This window comes from Pygocentrus nattereri, chromosome 10, assembly GCF_015220715.1.
Source record: "Pygocentrus nattereri isolate fPygNat1 chromosome 10, fPygNat1.pri, whole genome shotgun sequence".
Taxonomy (NCBI): Eukaryota; Metazoa; Chordata; class Actinopteri; order Characiformes; family Serrasalmidae; genus Pygocentrus; species Pygocentrus nattereri.
Genome location: NC_051220.1, coordinates 18,724,078 through 18,745,723, shown reverse-complemented (window position 1 = coordinate 18,745,723; position 21,646 = coordinate 18,724,078). Strand labels below are relative to the sequence as shown.

At 40.8% G+C, this 21,646-nt stretch overlaps 1 protein-coding gene across 2 annotated transcripts; it reads right to left on the bottom strand.

The window, feature by feature from the left end:
• Nucleotides 1-77: 77 nt before the first annotated feature.
• On the bottom strand, nucleotides 78-8,478 carry LOC108441826 (protein max-like). Of its 2 annotated transcripts, none has more exons than XM_017721553.1 (5): nucleotides 8,333-8,478; nucleotides 8,072-8,098; nucleotides 6,102-6,209; nucleotides 4,224-4,362; nucleotides 78-1,317 (listed from the first exon to the last, which is right to left on the bottom strand). In XM_017721553.1, exons 1-5 carry the CDS (start codon nucleotides 8,366-8,368, stop codon nucleotides 1,133-1,135), a joined length of 495 nt encoding a protein of 164 aa, XP_017577042.1. In that variant the 5' UTR covers nucleotides 8,369-8,478; the 3' UTR covers nucleotides 78-1,132. The 2 variants fall into 2 exon arrangements, with proteins under 2 accessions (XP_017577042.1, XP_017577043.1); XM_017721554.1 differs by having other exon boundaries at nucleotides 4,224-4,347.
• Nucleotides 8,479-21,646: the final 13,168 nt, after the last annotated feature.

Below are 21,646 nucleotides of genomic sequence, written 5' to 3'. Positions count from 1 at the left end.
TAAGAATGCAATAGTGCCTCCAACGTTATATACCCACTCTAGAACTCAACCCCTGCCCGCACAATGACACCTAAACATAAGGATAAAATAGTTTATTTGTAGTCTCATAGTAAAGGTATGCCTCAACTTGCAAGACAACTGTTGGCAGTATGTACAACATACCTGTAATTTCCATGGAATGGAATAAAAGCAATATCTATTTCATACACACTATCTCTTTAAAATGAAACAACTGAAAAGAGAAACATTCCCTAGCCAGGCAAAGATTTCCAGGGAAGGTTATTCGGTTGAGACGATTACATTTAAGAGTATACAGTGCCATGTACTACATACTGAAATGGACATACTTACCTGTACTTAAGAAGAAAAATATATAACTGCCTTAGAACTGCACTGTGTAACATTCAAATTCCTGCAGGGAATATTACCTGTATTAAAAGTTGTCCCCATTTGGCGCAACAAATCAAAAATCAAATGTCCCCAAACTATGAGGTGAGGATGCGTAAGAGTAGAGGCCATCTAATTCCACTTACAATCTCAGGCAAAACAACGTACTACACAATAACAGAATAAAGCCTCAATGTTACATTAAATAAACAAATTCTGCAACAAACATTTTCCAAAAAGGGGAGAACATCAGTCTTCTATACCAGTGAAGTGGGTTGCACGGCCACATACTACCTTTTTTTTCTTCTTTTTTTTTTAATAAAAGCACCATCATATTTTTTTGTGGAAAAGTACAAATCTTACAAAGGTAAACTATTTTTTAATTGACCGTTTTCCTCCTCACGTCTCCAAACAGTCTCACTTGGGAAATAACAATACAGGGCTGTTTTATAGCTTAATGTAATTTGTGCATGACTATTGAGGAGGTTACAAAAGGTAATTGCAGTCTTTAACTGTTGAGCTGCCACGCTTCGGAGGAGAGTGTGGCTGGGCTTGATCCATGTGCGGAGCTAGGGGATGAAAGGCAGAGACTTCAGAGCCTTTCTTGGGGCCCTCCCCCAGTTTCTAAACGCAAGAACAAGGGGAAAGCGGGAGGACCGGATGGTGTAGGGTGAGACAGAAAGGGGGAGGACAGAGCAGAGAGTCTGAACAGAGGTCTCCTGGTGCTGGGAGGGGTGGGGTATATCTAGCTGGGCTCTGCACGGAGCTTCTTCCTGGTGGGCGGGTCTTCAGGCTCTGACTCTGAGCTGGAGTCAGAGCCTCCGTCGAAGGCCGACACGGCACTGCCCTTGGGGTTGGTGTATAAGCTGCTGTCTGAGGAGTAGCTTGCCTGGAGCTGCACGTTCCCCTTGGCCTTTTCCAGAGCACGGACTAGCATGACAGAAAAAAAAAAAAAAAAAAAAACAGAAAAAGGGTTAACAGTCAGGTATCAGCTGACGCACTTTCATTCTCATTTTGTAGCCTCAAGATCAGTTAAAGAATCAGTTAGGACCAGCGTTTTACAAGGCCCACCAGCAATTCCAAATTCTGCTGTGCCCTAGCCTCAACACACCTATCTGAGATGAATTGCATTCACCTTGGCGGTCAGCAAGAGTAACTGATCGTGGTCAAAGGAGGAGCTGAGAAAAGAGCCAACAGCTCGTTTTTTTAAAAGCACTTAAAAGACAAATTTTTCTCAGTATGCATAATACAGCAAAATTATAGCAGAAAGCAAAGTCTCCACTGGCACAGTGAGATCATCTGCAGTCTCCTTTTTAAATTGATGAACAATAATTACAAATGACAGCCAAAGTTCAAGCGTAAGTTTTTAAAAATGGAATCCACTGCCTTAAACGACAAACCATTATCTGATGTTGAGGGCTTTGGATTTCATTGGCGCACAGTGTAATAAATTTGAAAAGTTTATTTTCTATAAATCGTTTCTCGGCTCAGTTCTGTCCTAATGAAAGCAGAAAGTGTACTCTCTCTATTACCTTATAATTGTGCTCAGTATATATATACACTGAATATATATTTATATATATATTTTTACACAAAAGCATAAATACAATCTTAAAGTTTTTTGGCTAGATGCGTCTTGGGCTTGGACAGTCTCAGACAAGAATTTTCATTTTTGTGTGCCAATCACTACATTGTTTTCTAGGCTCTGCGCTGTACTCACTGTGTTTGTGTCGGCAGAGCTTCTATCATCAAGCTCTTTCAGCTCACGTGGCCGTCTGGATAGGAACTACAGCGTCTGGCTGAGAAAACTGCAGTCACCTCGCTCATATTATATTTGTGACTTTAAGCCACTGTCTATTACATCAGAAACAACAGCTTGCAGTAGCTAATTTCACACTTTTCCTGTGTGTTGAATTAATGTTTATTTACAATGGATAATGTCACTATTCCTTGAATATACTAGTGCAATATTTATAAAACTGTTTAATTTACTAGATTTTCATTTTTAGAGCTGCTGCTTAGTGACTTTCTTACAGTCCCTAGTATAATGACCTGTCACTGTGATAAGTCGGTTAGAAGAAAGAAAAAAAAACGGTCATGATCAATCTGTTCAATGGCGTTTTTAAGTCAAAACAACCTATTGAAGTCCACTCTCAAAAGACACACTCACAATCCTGCAGTCCACAACTTTACATTGTACCCAAGGACCACAAGGCTTTAGGGTGTCCCATTTCTAATTTTGCCAATCTAAGGGGTGCTCTCACTTGCACCTATGCACCCATACTGCAGCCTTCAGCTAGGACCACAACAATGCAACGGCCAAAGGACCAGAGAGGATGGTTTTGTTTACAGCCATCTGGTCAACCAGGCGGTGAGAAATACATTGAGATGCAAGTAAAAGCACATTTGTTTATAATATTAACCTGTCATTGCAGTGCATTATGCTTGTACGCCTAATTTAGTCACGGTATGAGCAAATAAACTTCCAATAAATGGGTGGTTAACTAGCTGAATAATTGAATCAGATGTGCTGGGAGCAGGTGAAACACTAAAATGTGAAGGGCAGGTGGTACTCCACACTGTTAGAAAAAAAGGTACCATGGAGGTACATGATTCATTCATCAAGGTACAAAGAGTGTAAACTTTCCCTCAAAGGTACAACGGTGGTTTTAAGGTCCAATTGTGTTCCTTATATAAGTATTTCCCAGTGGAAAAGTAGATATTTATATCTTTTTATAAACTAAATTTTTTAAAAGAGAACGATTGGAGAAAAAGCCTGGATGTGAGACAGGGGGTGTGGAGCCAACACATCTTAGAAAATATCATTTCAGTGGATTACGGTACAGTTATGTTCCATGAGTAAAGGTACTGAGATTTACCCGTGACAAGAAGGGTACTGCCCCAGTGACAGTGTCGTACCTTTTTTTCTGAGAGTGCAGGACCAGGTTTGGGAACCACTGCTCCAACACATCTAAATCTGTTATTTAGCTGCTGAGTTCAGTCAAGTGTGTTTTAGCAGGAGGAACGAAAAAAAAAAACAAAAAAAAAAACCCAAACTGTTGAGGAATCTACCCCTCCAGGGCCAGATTTCCTCACTCCTACTACAGGAATACTGGAGGCTACAAGAAGGAGGTGGAAAAGATATAATATTGCTAAAGCCGAAATGTAAAAGTTATTTAAAAGAGTATTTCAAATCTACACTTCCGTTTGAAGCCAAAAGTGAGAAATGCCCTACACAGAGTCTGGTAGTGATGTGTAGCTTTTTGAAGGGTGCTTTTAACATTCTGAAATGCCCACAACTGTCTGGCATAGTTGCATTTCCAGATGTAATGTGCATTTCACTGAAATACTGCAAACTGCTGAACTGCAAACAACTCGGCCATAAAAAGACAGCAAATGCCTGTTAAGATAATTTGACTTAAAGCAAAAAAAAGAGTTCAATCTCTCCATCTTGCTTGTTTCAATGCAGCCCCTAATCATGGGAGCTTGCATCATCTAAAGTGTATTTGCAACACGGCAGTAGTAGGAAACACAACTTAATTCACATTTTTTTCTGTCAAAATTTTGGAAATGCTCATTAGCAAAATGTCTGAATGGAAACCTGGCCAGTTTAACATAGTAGCACAGGAAGGCATGGGTGGAAGTGGAGCAGGATCTTTTTTGCATCAGGATAAGTCATGAAGTTCACAGAAGAATCGTCAGTGTTAAGATCCAACCATATATCTACGTTTTCATTTCAAACACAATGTACTGCAGTACAGAGTGAAAAACAAAACTCACTTCCTTAAGAGACTTAATTGCGTGATAATCCACACATATAACTATCCTCTACTCACCCTGCTGCTCCAGTAGAGCGTTCTGTTTCTTCAGGTCGTCAATGTCCTGCTGGTGTGTGTGGTTCTTCCGGCGCATGTACTGGATGTATTCTGTGGCTTTATCTAGAATCTGTGCTCGGGAAGCCTGTTTAATAGAGTGCTGTCAGCAAAGGATCACACTAAACCATGACGCAAGGTTGCACTGTCCATCATATACATTTACCAAAGAACCACTACTAAAAAGTTATTAGATAACCATTTTACCATAAGAATACTAGAATTAATAGATGTTATAAAGCACTATTAGATACTACCGAGCATGTTTTCTACAAACAGTTCATTCTGCCCAGTAAATATGCTTAAAGGCGCAGTATATGATATTAATCCAAAAGATCGTTTGTCAATTTCAGCGGATGTCACCTCGCAGCCCACTAGCTCTCCATTCTGTGTGTGTGCCAGAAAAAAAAAAATCCACTGTTCATAAACAGCCCTGGCTCTGTAAAAGGGGCCAAGAAACACTACACTATTCCAGCCAATCAGCAACAGGGGGCACTGCACAAGACGGGGGAAGGGGAGGGGACACGTGCTGAACTCCATGCACTGTCAAGAAAATATGGCCAAGAAACAGCCAACGAGGAGAAAATCTGAAGATTGAACAAAGATTGAGAAAAATGTTCTTGGATCAAACAAGCCCGTTTCAGCGGCACAGAGACCTCCAAGAGTTGATAGTGAGGCATTTCAAATGTGGAGAGACGTCTTGAGAGATGACTCAGCTGCCAAATTATTTATAGTTATAGGAAAATTCATAAAAATGGCAGTGACACAAATGATACAAACAAATTTTAATTTCTAAACCAATGTGCTGCAGTACAAAGCCAAAAAAACAGCCAATTCCTTAAGAGATTTCACAGTGTGGTAACCCAGGTAAATTACTATACTCTGCACTCCTCACCCTGCTGCTGCAGCACAGCATCTGCTAGTTTTTATGATAGCAACTGATCACCTTTACAGCAGCAATTGTACCAAATTTGCTAACCCACAACCTAGTCAACATTAGTTACATTACTTACTGTATCGTTGTTTCCTCTAACACTACATCATCATACGTGTCCGTTTCTGAAGGATTTAAGGCCACAGAAATATATAAAAAAATAATAAATCAAATAAAACAAGTTTGCTAGTCATGGCAATGTGCACCATGAATTTGAGGGTGGAGCTTATAAAGAAGCAGACAGGAGTTGTTTATTTGTTTTGCTGTAAAGTCAAATATCAACAATCGCTCTCCAGAATCATATACTGCGCCTATAAGTGAAAAGCACTTTAAAGAAGCTTTACTTTGCAGGACAATACCAATACGGAAATACCTGCCTTATTAACTATTAATTAAAAAAAAAAAAAAAAAAAAAAATAGTTCATTTAGATAATTCAGTTATCTGACATGTTTTGTTGATTTCCTAAGAGAGGATAAGTTGACATCCTCTACAAAAAACAAATGGCATTTTTCTACAAATTTTAGATGCTGTGCACTACTCATCTGAAGTGTTTAACAGATTCAAATACAAATAATATCAAAATATGCTCTATCTTTTGCACAAGCCACCTTTTCTGCTTTACTCCCAAATATGTTTAAATTCAGCAAATAAACAGCATTTGTCGAATTACAATGTGCAGAAGTCTTTTCGCTGTGTAGGATGCGTGAAGTTATTTTTACTTAGAAAATCATCAAAATGTAATCTAACGAGGGTTAAATCTTTGCATACTCCTACACAGCTTTTCCCTCTGCATTAAAACATTTCTGAATAATAACCACATGTGAGCAGTGATAAGTGCATGACTGATCAATATAACATCTAATCTAGAAAGCAAACAAATAAGTGATTGAGAAATCTGAAATCCAACCTTCTCTCCTTGCAAAGAAGGCACGGAGTCACGTAAACTGTGAAAACTGTCTTTGATGTGGTCCCTGCGCTTGCGCTCCAGTGCATTGTGGTGTGCCCGCTTGTCTGCCTGGAATTAAAAAAACAAAAAAAGGCAACTCACATTTTAATAGGATAAAAGAATGAGAATACTAAACTTCCATAGATGCTTGCCAAAGCCTTGAGACTTGGAATGACACTCCTTCAGTTCACTAGATTTAACAATACAAGTAGCAAACTGGTAAACATGCAACGTTTCAGATCATTGAATTCCACCAATTTAAATCATTAAAACTTATCCTAGAAAAAAAGAATTGTTCCCTGTCAAACTGTTAGCCTCTGCTGAAAACAGCTATTATTCTACAACTCAAGAACAGATAAACATAAAACAGAGGTATGAAATGAAAACAGGTATTACAGACAATTTTTCCTCACTCTACGTGCAAGTGCACCCAAAACAAAATGCCCAGTGTGAAAATGCTACAGACAGCATCACTTGATACCTCTCGTTTCTCTGAAGTGAACAAGAGCAGTCATTGACCACAAACTATTATTAGCCCGTCTCCTAGATCAGTGTTTCCAAGTCTTGGTCCTACCGTCTTACTGTACAGTTTAGTGTTTTCTCCATTCCAACAAACTACTTTTAAACTTATGGGCTTGTTAACTGTCTATCACTTGTCTTGGAGGAGGAATCATGCTACAAACTGCAACACAGAGAGTCTTTACGATCTGGAATAGATGAAGAGGCTGCAGAATAACTTAATCAGCAGTTTTCAAGGTCATTTGGTGCTAATTTTACATCTTTTTGAAGATTTCACCTGCTGTACTGCAATAAATCCAATTAAACAGGATTATGCTCTCTTTTTTAGGCAACATAAATTTGGTCAATGTTCTGACAATATCCACAACTCATATATATGTTACATATACATCAGTTATGGCGATAAAATATATGTCACAATATAACGGTTTTCTGCACATATGCATATCGCCAGTACTGATCGACTGCGTGTTTTATTATAAAGAGAGCAAAAATAGTTCCATTTCACTAGATTTAGTGCAACACAGTATGCTAAATACTGTCACTGTATTTACAGTATTTTTAATGTAGCACTACTTTTTTTCCCCTGTGTTTCAACTGATCAGATGTCTGAAAAAAATATTGTGCATCATGAAAATTTCTTGAACTATCGTAATACTAGATTTTTGCCATTCTGCTCACCTCTACATGAAAGTATACTGTGCATCATGACATTGATAAAAGCTTGCCGACCTCTGCTGCACCATAAACAAATCATCATCTTCTCAAGCAATTCTAACACACAGCTAGGCCTTGGTGGTTCAGCAGCTTGACAAGCACCCTTCCAAAATACCGGACCGCACTAACGTTAGTTCCAAGTTATTCTACGATACGAAGCTTGAAATTATATTCTGGTTTATCAACTATTCCTGCCGTACTTCCCCTCATCTGCCGTGAAATAGTCGCCAACGTTCACGTAAAAATGATAAGTCGGCGTCTCTATTTAAGTTAAGTTTCTTGCTCTATATTCGTCTTACTCGTTATTGTATTACTTCTAAACCCGTTCACATGAGCTAAAATTCACAGAAGACAAGATAAACCCGATATGCACGACGAAGCTGAAGTCAGTTTCTTAATCGCCAGCTTGTTTTTCCCAAATGTTCCCGTTCCACCTTAAATGGCGCAGCACTTACATTCTGGTGCGTCAGGCGCCAGAGTGTAACTGCTGCACCATTTAAGGTGGAACGGGAAATTCAAAAATTGGCGAATAGGAAGCCAACTTCAGCATCGTCTGTGTATGCGGACTTGTGCAGATAGCTAGCAACCTTCAGTCTCCTGAAGCTCTGGCGTTCAGCTAACAAGCTAAAGGCCAAGGAGCTAATGGTAACAGAAACGCTGCTGGAAGTCAAAAGGTAGCAAAAACCGATACGTACCACTGGGTGAAACCTCGAGGACTCTTCCTACAAAGAGAAAATAGAGTTAGGGAAGGATTACGACGCATAAAGCGAACGCAGAGAGATAGATGATGGATATATTGCAAGCAAAAACACTGCTAGCTTTCTGCTGCTAGCGAGCCAGTTAGAGACACAGGGAGGCGAGCACGCGTTTTAGCACATTTCACATGGTGCTCGCTCCACTACAACCAGCGATTTCATTTCAGCGCCAAATCAGTCACAAGAGCCACCGCAACTCACGTCGCTGTCGACTTCGATGTCATCGTTATCGCTCATTCTCTGACAGAACCGAAAATGTGACTATATCGTGATGAGACGGCAGCTGCTCTGAGCCTCCACGGCGAGACAAGAGGGACCAGAGCGGAGCTGCACACGTGACTCCGGAGTGTCGTGAGATCGCAAAGCACGCCGGGTATTGGAGTTCTTAAAGCAGGTGGCTCTCGTTGAGAAAATGGGATGGCGGTCATGAAGATGACTACATTAGAAATCTGGAAATACGTGCCAACGTCCATGTCAAATCTGAGGGTGCGTCACATGAGCGAGGGTGCCCAGAGCTGCACGTGTCACTTAAATCCTCCGTGACATCTGATATATTTACGTCCTCAAAACAATTTTATACGTCATATTAATGTACTGTATTATATTATATTATATTATATTATATTATATTATAAATCACTTATTAAATAGTTGACGTGACTATTGGTATTAAATGAACGGTTGACAAATGCAGTTTAGCAAACTCTTGTCATAATGGGAATATCTATTTGCTACGAAAGGCTACGTAAATGGTTTAATCTGAGCTTCATTTTGATAGCTTACTTTTATATCAACATATTAATCAAACACTTCTCCTCCACATTATCCTTTTCCTGCTTACTTACTATGGCACTAATCCTTACCTCCAAAAACGTAACAGCAAAAATATCTTTCTAAATATCTAAAATTTTTTACTGGCGGACAATGTCACTAGAGCACAATGTCATTGGGCCCTATGCACTTAAGCAAACGTATGCCTAGGCATTTGTTGGCCTACTGTAGATGATGAATCTGAAGAAAGTCTCTCTATTCAGAGCTGAAAGACCATTTTGAATTCATCATGGTTGTGATGTCCCAACTGAACTGTGTTTCTTCACCACCAACAGACAGTTGGTGAAGAAGACAGTTGGTGGAGACGTGTTCTACTTCACCCTTTTCCTGATTTCAGCTCATGTTTAATTATTTATCTATTCCCCAATTTTATTTTGTATATGATATGAATGGGCGTGTTTTAAAAGTATGGTGGCATCTGATTTATCACTGGGTAATTATTGTGCAGACATTGGATTATTATTGCCTGTGAGTAGTACTACCATATTCAGCCAGGCTTTAAGTTCAAGTACTGAAGGAGTTACTGCAAAAATACAACAAAGTAAAGAAAGTGATTTTTTAATGTTTTCCATGAGCTTCAAGCATTCATTTTTAAAGGGGAATTACACAATTTGTTAAAAAAAATCTATACAATTAAATGGTAGATGTAAACAAAGTCATTCAGTGTGGTCTGATGTGAAATATTCCATTCTAGAGAAACGTGGGGTCATAGCGGTGGTGATGGGTGGTGTCTACTACTGAAGCCTCTCTTACAGAAATATATTATGTGAAATTGTTGTGGATACGCTGGAGCTGACATCAAATGCAAATACACAGCTTCTAGCTGTAACACAGCATTGGAAATTATGATAGCTTTATCATAGCAGTGGTAATAGGATAAAACTACTCAATGCATAGCAGTGTGAGAGTGTGGGAAAGGGGTGAAGTGTCAATTTCACATTCACATCTGTATAGTTCAGAAGACAGACCTTAAGAGAGGAGCAGAGCAAAGTTCCTATATATATATATATTTATGGACCCGACTGTGTCTTTTCATCAGGCATGGTGTTGTTTTGCCTATTAAACATCCATCCATCCAATTTCCAAGCAGCTTCTCCAGCAGTCATCGGGCAGAAGGCTGGATACACCCTGGACAGGTCACCAGTCCATCACAGGGCAGACAGACAGAGACTCACACACTCGGGCAAATTAGCGTAACCACTTGGCCTGACTGCTTGTCTTTGGACTGTGGGAGAAAACCAGAGAACCCGGAGGAAACCCACACAGACACAGGGAGAACATGCAAACTCCACACAGAGAGGACCCTGGTCACCCGGCCGGGGAATCAAACCCAGGCCCTCCTCGCTGTAAAGCGACAACGCTACCCACCGCACCACCCTGCCACTGACTGCCTGTTAAACAATAAATAAATAAATCAATAAATCAATCAATCAATCAATTTTATCCTTTCTTTTTACTTTTCTATCAAAAATGTATTGAATTGTGTTGCAAAAATCACAATACATATGGGCTCTTATTCAATTGCGGAAAAAAGATGCAGACTTGATCGCTTTTAATGATGTACTACTCAGCAGCTGATTCATGAAACCTTTGTGCAACATGGAAACAAGCAGAGATGTGAGTGCAAATGATCCCCCAAACCAGTTCAATTATTTTTTTAACCTGACCTACCCACTTCGACTCACCCCTCGGATGTGCGCCAATTCTGTTACACAAGTGGCCACTCATGTCAGACAGTGACACGAGGAGCAGATTATTATGTGGTGGTTGGACAGTGTAGTGGGTAACACCTCTGACTTCTATGCTGTGGACTGGGATTCAATCCCCCAACAAAGCAAGCACCCTAAACTATACCAATACGAGTCCTTGGGAAAGACTCCTAACACCACCTTGGCCTACCTGTGTAAAATGATCAAGTTGTAAGTTGCTCTGGATAACAGCGTCTGCCAAAATGCTATAAATGTAAATGATTATCTTAGCAGAACGCGCTCGCCCTTTGCAGGTTAGCCTCAGTTAGCTAATTGACAAACAATGCAAGACTTCTTAAAGAAATTTGAGGGTAACATTGCTACATAATGTATGTGAGCAATTGCTTTATCTGGCTTGGAGTAAAACTGTCGTGTATTGCCTTTCTATTTAGCCTTTAGCATGCTAACGAGCCACCTAGCAGAGGAAAGCTATTTGAGCAGTCAAATATAACAGATGTGGTAGTTTGTAACTTAAAGCCCTGCAAATCGAATGTTATGGTTTTTAAATGTTAAGGATTTTAAAGTTCATTAATGGCTGATAAACAGCTTTGTCTGTCATTATTTTCAGATTTCAAAAGGAAAATTCATCAGGTCACAATGATTTCTGAACAAGTCAATGCTGGTCTTTGCTCAATCCCTCACACCTCTGAGGGCTCATCTAACATCTTTCACTTGAGCTGACAAAGTAATGGGATGGTCCTTAAGATGGCGCAGGGATCCTTCTGAGAGGAAACGTCTAGGCCAAGCGGCCAAGGGCCTGTTAAACCTGGTATTAAAACGGGTTTACGATGAATCGGCTCTAGCATGAACCCAAGCCAGCCACTCATTTACATATCATTTGCATGAAGCACGCCCTAACTCATGCAGATGTCCAGGTAGAGAGCCAGTAAAGACAGCAACCAGCAGCTCGTAGTGTGGTTGTACTCATAGGCTGTCTGAGGTCGAGCAATGAGTGTATTGCTCCCCCTGCTGACCAAACGTCCAATTACATCCACTAAAAGAATAAAATAGGAAATGAGCAAAACGTCTTAGTTTTTAAAGAGGGTAGAAAGATGTGATTGAGTAGTTTAATTATTTTCCTAAAATAAAATATTATTTAGTATATTTTAATATTGATAAAATATGTTAATTTTCTTTCAGTGTAAATAATATTGCTATAATAATAATATAATAATATAATTTAAAAGCACAGTGTCTTTTAAACGGAATATGAAATAAGTAAACCCACTTTTGTACTGGATTGCCACGTACACCAATTATTCTTATTGTTACTTTTTATTTGCATCATTATTACTAGTATCATATATCCATCCATCCATTTTCTAAGCCGCTTCTCCGTCAGGGTCGCGAGTATCATATATGATTTTGATAATAGTTTTAGGTTGTTAAACTACTAAACTCAACTTTGCACACTTTCCATGCATGAAATAGCCAAGAATGAAATAGATGAATTACAAACTTTAATAAGATTTGGCCCGGTACAATTTTGATAAGGGCCAATTTATTGTTATATTTATGTATTGTTACACTCATAACTGCACATACACTTACTGTGGTAGTTCATTCCATAAACACAGCAGAAAGCTGTGGCATGCTTCATGGAGCTTCCTACAGGATCAGGGATTAGGAATGATGGTCTGCAGTCAGATGACTGACTGGCCTGGAGGCAGCTGACCTGTTTCGTCTGTTGTGGGAAAAACAGTCATCTCTCCTGTAGAGATGACTCCTAACAAGCACATTCTGAGAAAAGCACACTTCTTCTTATAAGTTCTCCCCCAACTGCTCTCCGGGTGCTGTTCACTGGGCTGCCCACTGCTCCGGGCAAGTGTGCTCACTGCCCCCTAGTGTGTGTGTATTCACTAGAGTGTATGTGGTGTTTCACTTCACGGATGTGTTAAATGCAGAGGTGAAATTTCCCCGTTGAGGGACTAATAAGGACTAATAATCTTAACCTTAAAACTTAATCTTAATCTAATCTTAATCTGAATTTTTGTGAATGAATCTGAATGTTGGTAAACCAAGCTGTTCTGTCTTCACACACACACACACACACACACACACACACACACTCACACACGCTCACACACGCTCACATACACACATATCTATATGTATATATTAGGGGAGGGAATGTCTTGGCACCTCACGATTCGATTACAATTCAGAGGGTGGGATATGATTATAAAACAATTATCAATTCATCTTTTTTTATACAGGATCACTTTTTTCTCACTGTGTCTGGACTTGGTACTTTTAAAGCAAAGCATTTGTAATGATCTATAATGAATTTACTTGCAATATCTTTTATTAATAAATCAAATGTAAGTGATGTGGTAAGTGAACTCAAAGACTCTCATTCACTGCTTTTGTTTGGAGCATGTGAGACGCTGCTGCCGCTCATCTGTGGTGAAATAAATCCTGTGATAGTGGATGTCCACGCAACACGTGTTACAGCCGCCCTGCCAATTTTCTTTAGTGATTTTAAAACTCCAGATGTGGTTGTGTTGTATAGAGTCAGGGGTCACTGTGTCAGTAAAATATCTGTGAGACAATCTGTGCGAAGCCCCGTTTCTCAACAATACTGCAGGTCACTTAGCAACACAGTCTCTCCTGGCTAGTAGCCACAAAAAGGCAGAGAGAGATTTAGCTAAGACCAATATTTGGAGATGAATCGACTTATTCGCATTTATAAGCACCTTAGCCGTATTTACATTTTGTGCCTCAGTCAGAATTTAAGGTGGAACGGAAAAATTCGAACAAGAAGCTAGAGAATAAGAAGCGACTTCAGCCGAATGATCAGAGACATTTTACAATAAGCTGCTCTACTTCTGGGGAAAAGTTTTCTGGGAGATGGGAGGAAAGCGGCTATGTAAGTCTGTGTTCATAATTTTTTAGCCTATACTAGGACATTAGCACACACTAAGACATGCTGTGCATTAAATGTTGTGGCTGACCCCAGAGATGAACTCCAATAATAAAATAAAATAAAACCTCTTCTTCTTCTTTCGGCTGCTCCCTTTAGGGGTCGCCACAGCGGATCATCTGCCTCCATCTTGCCCTATCCACTGCTTCCTCTACTTTTACACCAACCATCTCCATGTCCACCTACATCCATAAACCTTCTCTGAGGTCTACCTCTTCTCCTTCTACCTGGCAGCTCCATCTCCAACATTCTTTGACCAATATATCCACTATTCCTCCTCAACACATGTCCAAACCATCTCAACCTGGCCTCTCTGGCTTTATCTCCAAACTGCTCCACCTTCACTGTCCCTCTGATCTGCTCATTTCTAATCTTGTCCATCCTTTTCACTCCCAACGAAAATCTCAGCTTCTTCATCTCCGCCACCTCCAGCTCAGCCTCCTGTCTTTTAGACAGAGCCACAGTCTCCAAACCATACATCATAGCAGGACGCACTACTGTCTTGTAAACCTTCCCTTTCACTCTTGCTGCTATCCTTCTGTCACACATCTGCCCTGACACCCGTCTCCACCCACTCCATCCTGCCTGCACCCTCTTCTTCACCTCTTTTCTACACTGTCCATTGCTCTGGATGGTTGACCCAAGATATTTGAAGTCATCCACCTTTACGACCTCTACTCCTTGCATCTTCACCTTTCCACCTGCCTCCCTCTCATTCACACACATGTATTCCGTCTTGTCTCTACTGACCTTCATTCCTCTCCTCTCCAGTGCAAACCTCCACCTCTCCAGATTCTCTTCCACCTGCTCTCTACTCTCACCACAGATTACAATGTCATCTGCAAACATCATGGTCTATGGAGCCTCCTGCCTGACCTCATCTGTCAACCTGTCCATCACCATTGCAAACAAGAAATGGCTCAAAGCTGATCCCTGATGTAACCCTACCTTCACCTTGAAACCATTTGTCACTCCAACTGCACACCTCACCACTGTCTCACTATCCTCATACATGCCCTGCGCCACCCTAACATACTTTTCAGCTACACCTGACTTCCTCATACAGTACCACAGTTCCTCCCTTGGTACCCTATCATATGCCTTCTCTAGATCCACAAAGACACAATGTAGCTCCTTCTGACCTTCTCTGTACTTCTCTACCAACACTCTCAACGCAAAAATTGCATCTGTGCTACTCTTTCTGGGCATGAAACCAAACTGCTGCTCACTGATCTGAACCTCTCGTCTTAGCCTTGCTTCAACAACTCTTTCCCATACCTTCATGGTGTGGCTCATCAACTTTATACCTCTGTAGTTACTGCAGCTCTGCACATCACCCTTGTTCTTAAAAATGGTGACCAGTACACTGCTCATCAGGCATCCTCTCACTCTCCAGGATTTTGTTAAACAACCTGGTTAAAAAGTCCACTGCCTTCTCTCCTAAACATCTCCATACCTCCACAGGTATGTCATCTGGACCAACTGCCTTTCCATTCTTCATCCTTTTTAAAGCTGCCCTCACTTCCACCTTACTAATTCTCTGCACTTCCTGATCCACTATCTCTCCCACCATTGTCCTGCTCTCTCTCTCATTTTCCTCATTCATTAGTTCTTCAAAGTACTCCTTCCATTTACTCAACACTCTCTGTTCACTCACTAGTACATTTCCCTCTCTCTCCTTTATCAGCCTAACCTGCTGTACATCCTTTCCAGCTCTATCTCTCTGTTTAGCCAAGCGATACAAGTCCTTTACTCCTTCTTTACTGTCCAGCCTCTCATACAGCTCATCATAGGCCTGAGCCTTTGCCTTTGCCACCATTCTTTTTGCTATGCGACTAGCCTCACAGTACTCCTGCCTACTTCCTTCATCTCTCTGGTTATCCAATTTTTTCTTAGCTGCATTCTTCTTCTGAATACTCTCCTGGACTTCCTCATTCCACCACCAACTTTCCTTGTCTTCTTTCCTTTGACCAGACGAAACACCCAACACATTTTTGCCAGTTTCTCTCACCACCTAAGCTGTAGTTTCCCAGTCCTCAGGTAGCTCCTCACTGCCCCCAAGGGCCTGTTTTTAATTTTTCCCTGAACTGCCTGCAACCATCCTCCTCCTTCAGCTTCCACCATCTAATCTTTGGCTCTGTCTTCACTCTCTTCCTCTTCTTTGTTTCTAATCTCATTCTACAGACAACCACCTTATGCTGCCTTGCTACACTTTCCCCTGGCACCACTTTACAATCTTCAATCTCCTTTAGGTGGCATCTCCTGCTAAGGATATAATCCACCTATGTGCACCTTCCTCCACTCTTGTATGTCACCCTGTGTTCTTCCCTCTTCTGAAAATACGTGTTCACCACAGCCATTTCCATTCTCTTTGCAAAATCTACAACCATCTGACCTTCCGCATTTCTGTCTTTCACATCATACATACCCAGCACCTCTTCATCCTCTCTGTTCCCTTCACCAACATGTCCATTAAAGTCTGCACCAATCACCAATCTCTCCTCTCTAGGGACACCATCTACCACTTCATCCATCTTACTCCAAAATTCCTCTTTGTCCTCTAACTGACAACCAACCTGTGGTGCATATGAACTGACCACATTCAAAATTACACCATCAACCTCCAACTTCAGGCTCATGATCCTGTCTGACACTCTCTTTACATCCAGAACACTTTTCCCAAGCTGTTCCTTTAGGATTATCCCTACTCCATTTCTCTTCCTCTCTACACCATGATAGAACATTTTGAATCCACCTCCGATGTTCCTGGCCTTGCTTCCTTTCCATCTGGTCTCCTGAACACACAGAATATCTTACCTTCCTTCTCTCCATCATGTCTGCAAGGCCTCTGCCTTTACCAGTCATTGTCCCTGTCCCTTGTCCATGTTCAGAGTCCCTACTCTAACCTCCACACTCCTGCCTTTCCTTCTCTCTCGCTGCCTTCTAACCCGCCTTCCTCCTCTCCTCTTTGATGGTCTTCAACCTATAGTAGTCCAATTTCCACCGGCACCCTGCTGGTCAACAGCACCGGAGGCGGTCGTTATTAACCCGGGCCTCGACCGATCCGGTATGGCAATCATATTTGTGATCCGCATGATAGTTTTGGCACAAGTTTTACGCCGGATGCCCTTCCTGATACAACCCTCACCATTTATCCGGGCTTGGGACCGGCACCAGAAGTACACAAAGTACACCCCACCTGTCCCTCTATATACATGCTGGTCTGCTGGAGCCTATCCCAGTGGTCATTTTGCCTGGAAGGCAGGACAGACATACACAAGACAGACATACACAAACACACAGTGTAGCGATGTGTAGTGTCCAATTGGCCTGACTGCATATCTTTGGATAGATACAGACACGGGGAGAACATGCAAACTCCACACAGAAAGGACCCTGGTCACCTGGCCGGGGAATTGAACCCAGGCCCTTCTTGCTGTGAGGCGACAGCGCTACCCACTTAGAGCATGTTGCAGTCTCATGAAAAATGAATAAAAGAATGGCAGCAGAATGTGCTGAACAAAAAGAGTTTAATTCAAATAGCAGGCATAAGTTTAAACACAGGTTTAAGCAGGATAATCCAATCCACTAATCCACTCAGACCCTGAGAAAAAACACACACACACAAGAGCACAGGAAATAAACCAATACGATCAGAGATTACCAACTGCAGCAGTGTTAGGCGTAGTCCAGTGTAAGATCACTGAAGATTTACAACACCTAAGCCAGTTACAGTTTGTCATAACATCCTTATGTCAGAGCTTCTGGATCATTTTTGTACATTGTTACGACCCCACGGGTAAGCCTAGGGGAAAAGGGGCCAGTAACATATGGTTTCAATGTGATGTTGGCAGCACGAACCAGGAAGGAACAAGACACAACAAGTTCAGCGTCTTTTGTGCCGTTTATTTCACTCCGCACTGGCTATGAGTGAGTGAGACCCTCCCCCCATAACAACAATCATCAATATTTAGTTTTACATTTACAGGGTTGCTGTCAAAAGAAAAATAACGGACTTCTGGACCCGGACGGCGCCAAAGGAAAGAAATAATCAAAACAAACGGACAAAAAAAAAACCCACCCTAGTTCGTTGAGTCAGTCACCTAGTGAAAAAGACAAAAACGCTGACTACACTAGACTCCCCAACACAAAACCGAAATACTCGGGTTGGCGCCGCCCCTTACCTAGTCAGTCTATACATTGGGCCGCTACGTGACGTAATATGTATGAGCGCGCCCTTCTACCCTGTCCAGAACACCAAGAAAACACAGCAGCAGCGTGAGAGAGAGAGAGAGAGAGAGAGGAAACACAGGAAGGCCAGCAGGGCTAACAGTGCAAGGCATTTAAACTTAAACTGGGCCACTTAACTAACCAGACACACACACAATACAGTCCCATGAAAACAACACCCAGCTCGTTTGTTTGTGGAGCAGTAAGGAACGAATGAAATCAACTTAAAGCCCAGGGGTAACGCCAGCCTCCGCACGAGCTTCGCCGGTCTTCTTTTAAAATCCAAGTCCCTCCTCCAGGGCCTGAACTCTGGTTGATGATTTTCCGCAGTGGGGTCCTCTAACGATGACTGACACTGCAGCCAACCTGTAACGGATATAGGGAGCAAATGAGGGAGGAGACATACAAGCGATCAAGCGTGAAAGAGAGAGAGAATAGAAAACAGAGAAAAAAACACGGGCCAGAAACCCCCCCCCCCCCTTTCCAGGCTCGACACGTAACATACATGTACATTATTCAAGAAGCTTCAGAAAAGCCCCAGTCCTAAAATTGCAACGTGCAAACAGAAACTGGCAAACAGAGCCATGAAAAATGTATTTAAGTAGAAGTGATTCTACTTCCACAATACTGATACTAGTCGGGCTTCAGGAGGTTGTTTAGTGGGGCAGTGCTTTATGAAAAATTTATGAACATAATGTGCAAGATCCACCCAGAAACCGTAATTTCTAAGCCGTCAGTCACATTATGGCAAATGTAAATGACACACAGGAGCTTGAAAACCTGCCTGCTTCTTTCAAAGTGGAAAAAATTTCAGCTTCCCAGTGAACTACAAGAGCATATAAGAAAGTCTGCCCTCTCAACAGCCATCTTTGCAACGCCACCGGACAGTTATTTCTACTCACAGAAGACCAGCCTCCTAGTACCAAGCCAACTAGTACCGATTACCTCAGGGGGGACTATATGACACTAGGTGGAACAAACTAACTTGCACTCCTGTCTAGCCCTATGGATTTGTAGGTTTTTGTTGCTTTTTGTTTGCGTTTGTTGTTGCGTTTTTTAACGCAGTGTGAACCTAACTGTGTAACGCTACATTGTGGGAAGATAAGTGCGCAGATTTCTCAAAATAGGTAGACTGTTGGTGTTATGTTGTGCTCTCCTGTTGATTTGAATGTTTGGCTCCTTTGAAAAATATTAGCTGTTTTTTCTGGTGCTGTGTGGCTTAGCTGCAACGAGTGCTTTGAATATCTAAATGAGAATGTAAGGAGTACAAAGTACATTCATGTCAAAAAACATTTTTTGACTTCAGCAATAGTGGAACCCATTTTTAAAAAGCCTCTTCATAGAACAATATGCAACTGGTTTTAAGTCATAGACAAACCACTTGACCATGCAAAGATCGTTTATGCATTCAAATGGTTCTTGGAGGGTTCATGGTTCCTTAAAGAACCATTGCTTTCACTAAAGAACTCTTCAAGAACCATTTTTAAGTGTGTTTTTTTTTCTCTTGGCAAATGTAATTAAGGAAAAGTACAGTTTTGCAATTTCAATGACACTCAAGTGCAGATCTTCCTAAAAATGCCTGTGCTTTTCACCCCTGGGATATCAATATTCTTGTGCAGAAAAAGTTATAATACCTACTTTTATCATCGCATAAAATGCCTACAATTCCAAAACAAAGGCTAAAACTATAAAATAATGAGTCAATCCTTACAGAATAAACATAGGCTTATGTAAAGATCAGAAACAAGTGGTCTGGTGTGGTCTTAGCAATTAAGGTGACTATATAATGCCAAGATCAAAAGAGCTCTTTGAGACCCCACAGAAAAAAGAGAGTTACGAGTTATGAGTCTGGAGTTTCAGTCAAACGTAGTATAACTTCATTTAACTCATACTACATCCTCTATCTGCATGAATACATATCACACATACAGAAAATGCCAATAGAACTTTTTAAGAATCTATAGTGATGTGCCAAAAAATATAGGAGACACAAAAGATGCCAGCAAAAAAGAGCACAGAAATAAAGAGATAAAACTATATATGAAAATATTAGTAAGAGTAAAATGATATAACTTGCGATATTGGCTGTCAGGAGCCTTGAGGCGAGCTGCACAGAGACAAAGTGAAGTTTCTCAGCAAAGTCTGACAGGAGAAGGATCAAAAAATACAAAGTTCAAAAATACAACGTGCAAATAGATGCTCACCACAAATGTGACCGTTGCTAAGAAAAAAAAACTGTGATGAAAAGAGCACTGAAAGACTTTACTTAAGAAAGAGTGGCCCTACATAGAAAAAAACACAGAAAGAACAGTGGTACTTTAGCCAAAATAAAATATTTGTATATTTAAGTAAATTGAAATCAAATATAGTTTACAATTGGTGTAAAATCACCTGTAACTATGAATTGTTGATTTTTCCTTAGCTTAGAATGGGCCCTTAATATCTACATAGGGAGCAAGTTCTCTTCCATGTTTCTATAGACAAATCAAACAGTGGCTGTTTCGTGTTTTTAATTTGAAGCATCAGCTGGAATTTGGTGGTCTATAGTACATGTTGTAAGTCGTAGAAAGAAGATGAATCAGTGTTTGCTGCCAGTTCTGGCTAACCATTGTTTAGAACACATATTTCAACAAACGGGGGATCATACTTATTATTTAGCACAAGAAAATGCAAGGGAGGGTGTGTCCTCATCCTCAAAGAGGCAAAAACCTGATGGCCACTGTAGGTCCTACTACACACTTGGAAAGTGAGGGGTGAGGGAGAGGTATTAATCTAGCAGTGTTGTTAGAATCTGCAACTTCACCACTAAATCTTACACTCTGTACCTTTAAGCAAAGGAGAAATTTTGACAATTTAACTTCATACTACTTGCCAAATGCTGATACATTGCAAAGGCAGTCACTGCAGTGTACAACCACCCCCAGAACCACATGCTAGAGGATTAGTACATGGACTACACTGTCTTTCCTCCCTTACAAGAGTGCATATACGTATAGTAGAGAATGGAATACAGCCACATCTTAAACAGTCTTTAAAAGCCACCCATTATTGGCCTGTTTGTATTTTCCTGTAAAGTCATACAAACAATTACATATTCAAAATATACTAAACATTTGTTATCCTAAATGATATGCATTTTCTAATTGATCTTTGTTTCTGAGCAACTTTGTTGGTCCCCTTTTATCCTGTTCTTCACTGATCAGGCCTGCTGCAGGACCACCGCGTACCAGGTATTATTTGGGTGATCACTGCAGTGACACTGATGTGGAGGTGGCATGTTAGTGTGTGTTGCTGCTGGAGTTTTTAAACTTTAAATAGAGTGTCCACTTACTGTCCACTCTATTAGACACTCCTAACTTGTTGGTCCATATACCATTGTACTCTGTTCTTTCCCTCATATAAAGCAAATGGAGCAAGTGGTGTAAGGAGAAGAGCGGCAAAACATTATAGCACCAAAAAGACGTCTCTCTTAAGCTTTTATTTGATTGTAGAGAACAGTAAAGGTTGAAGTGATTGCTTGAGATTTATTTGGTGTTGTTTGAGGTTTGCCATCAGGGCTGACTGAATAGCAAGCCATCTAATGTTGTAGACTCATCTGAATATTCCGCAAGAAACTCTGAAGCATAGCTGCTCAGCCACCACCACTCTATTGAACTATAAAGCAAATAGTGGCAGTATATTTAGATCATTTTGTTGCTTGGCAAATTATATGTTTGTTTAATTTGAAGATCATCACTTGAAATTGCAATGAAGTGTTAAGTTTGTCAAGTTTGCTGGGTAAAA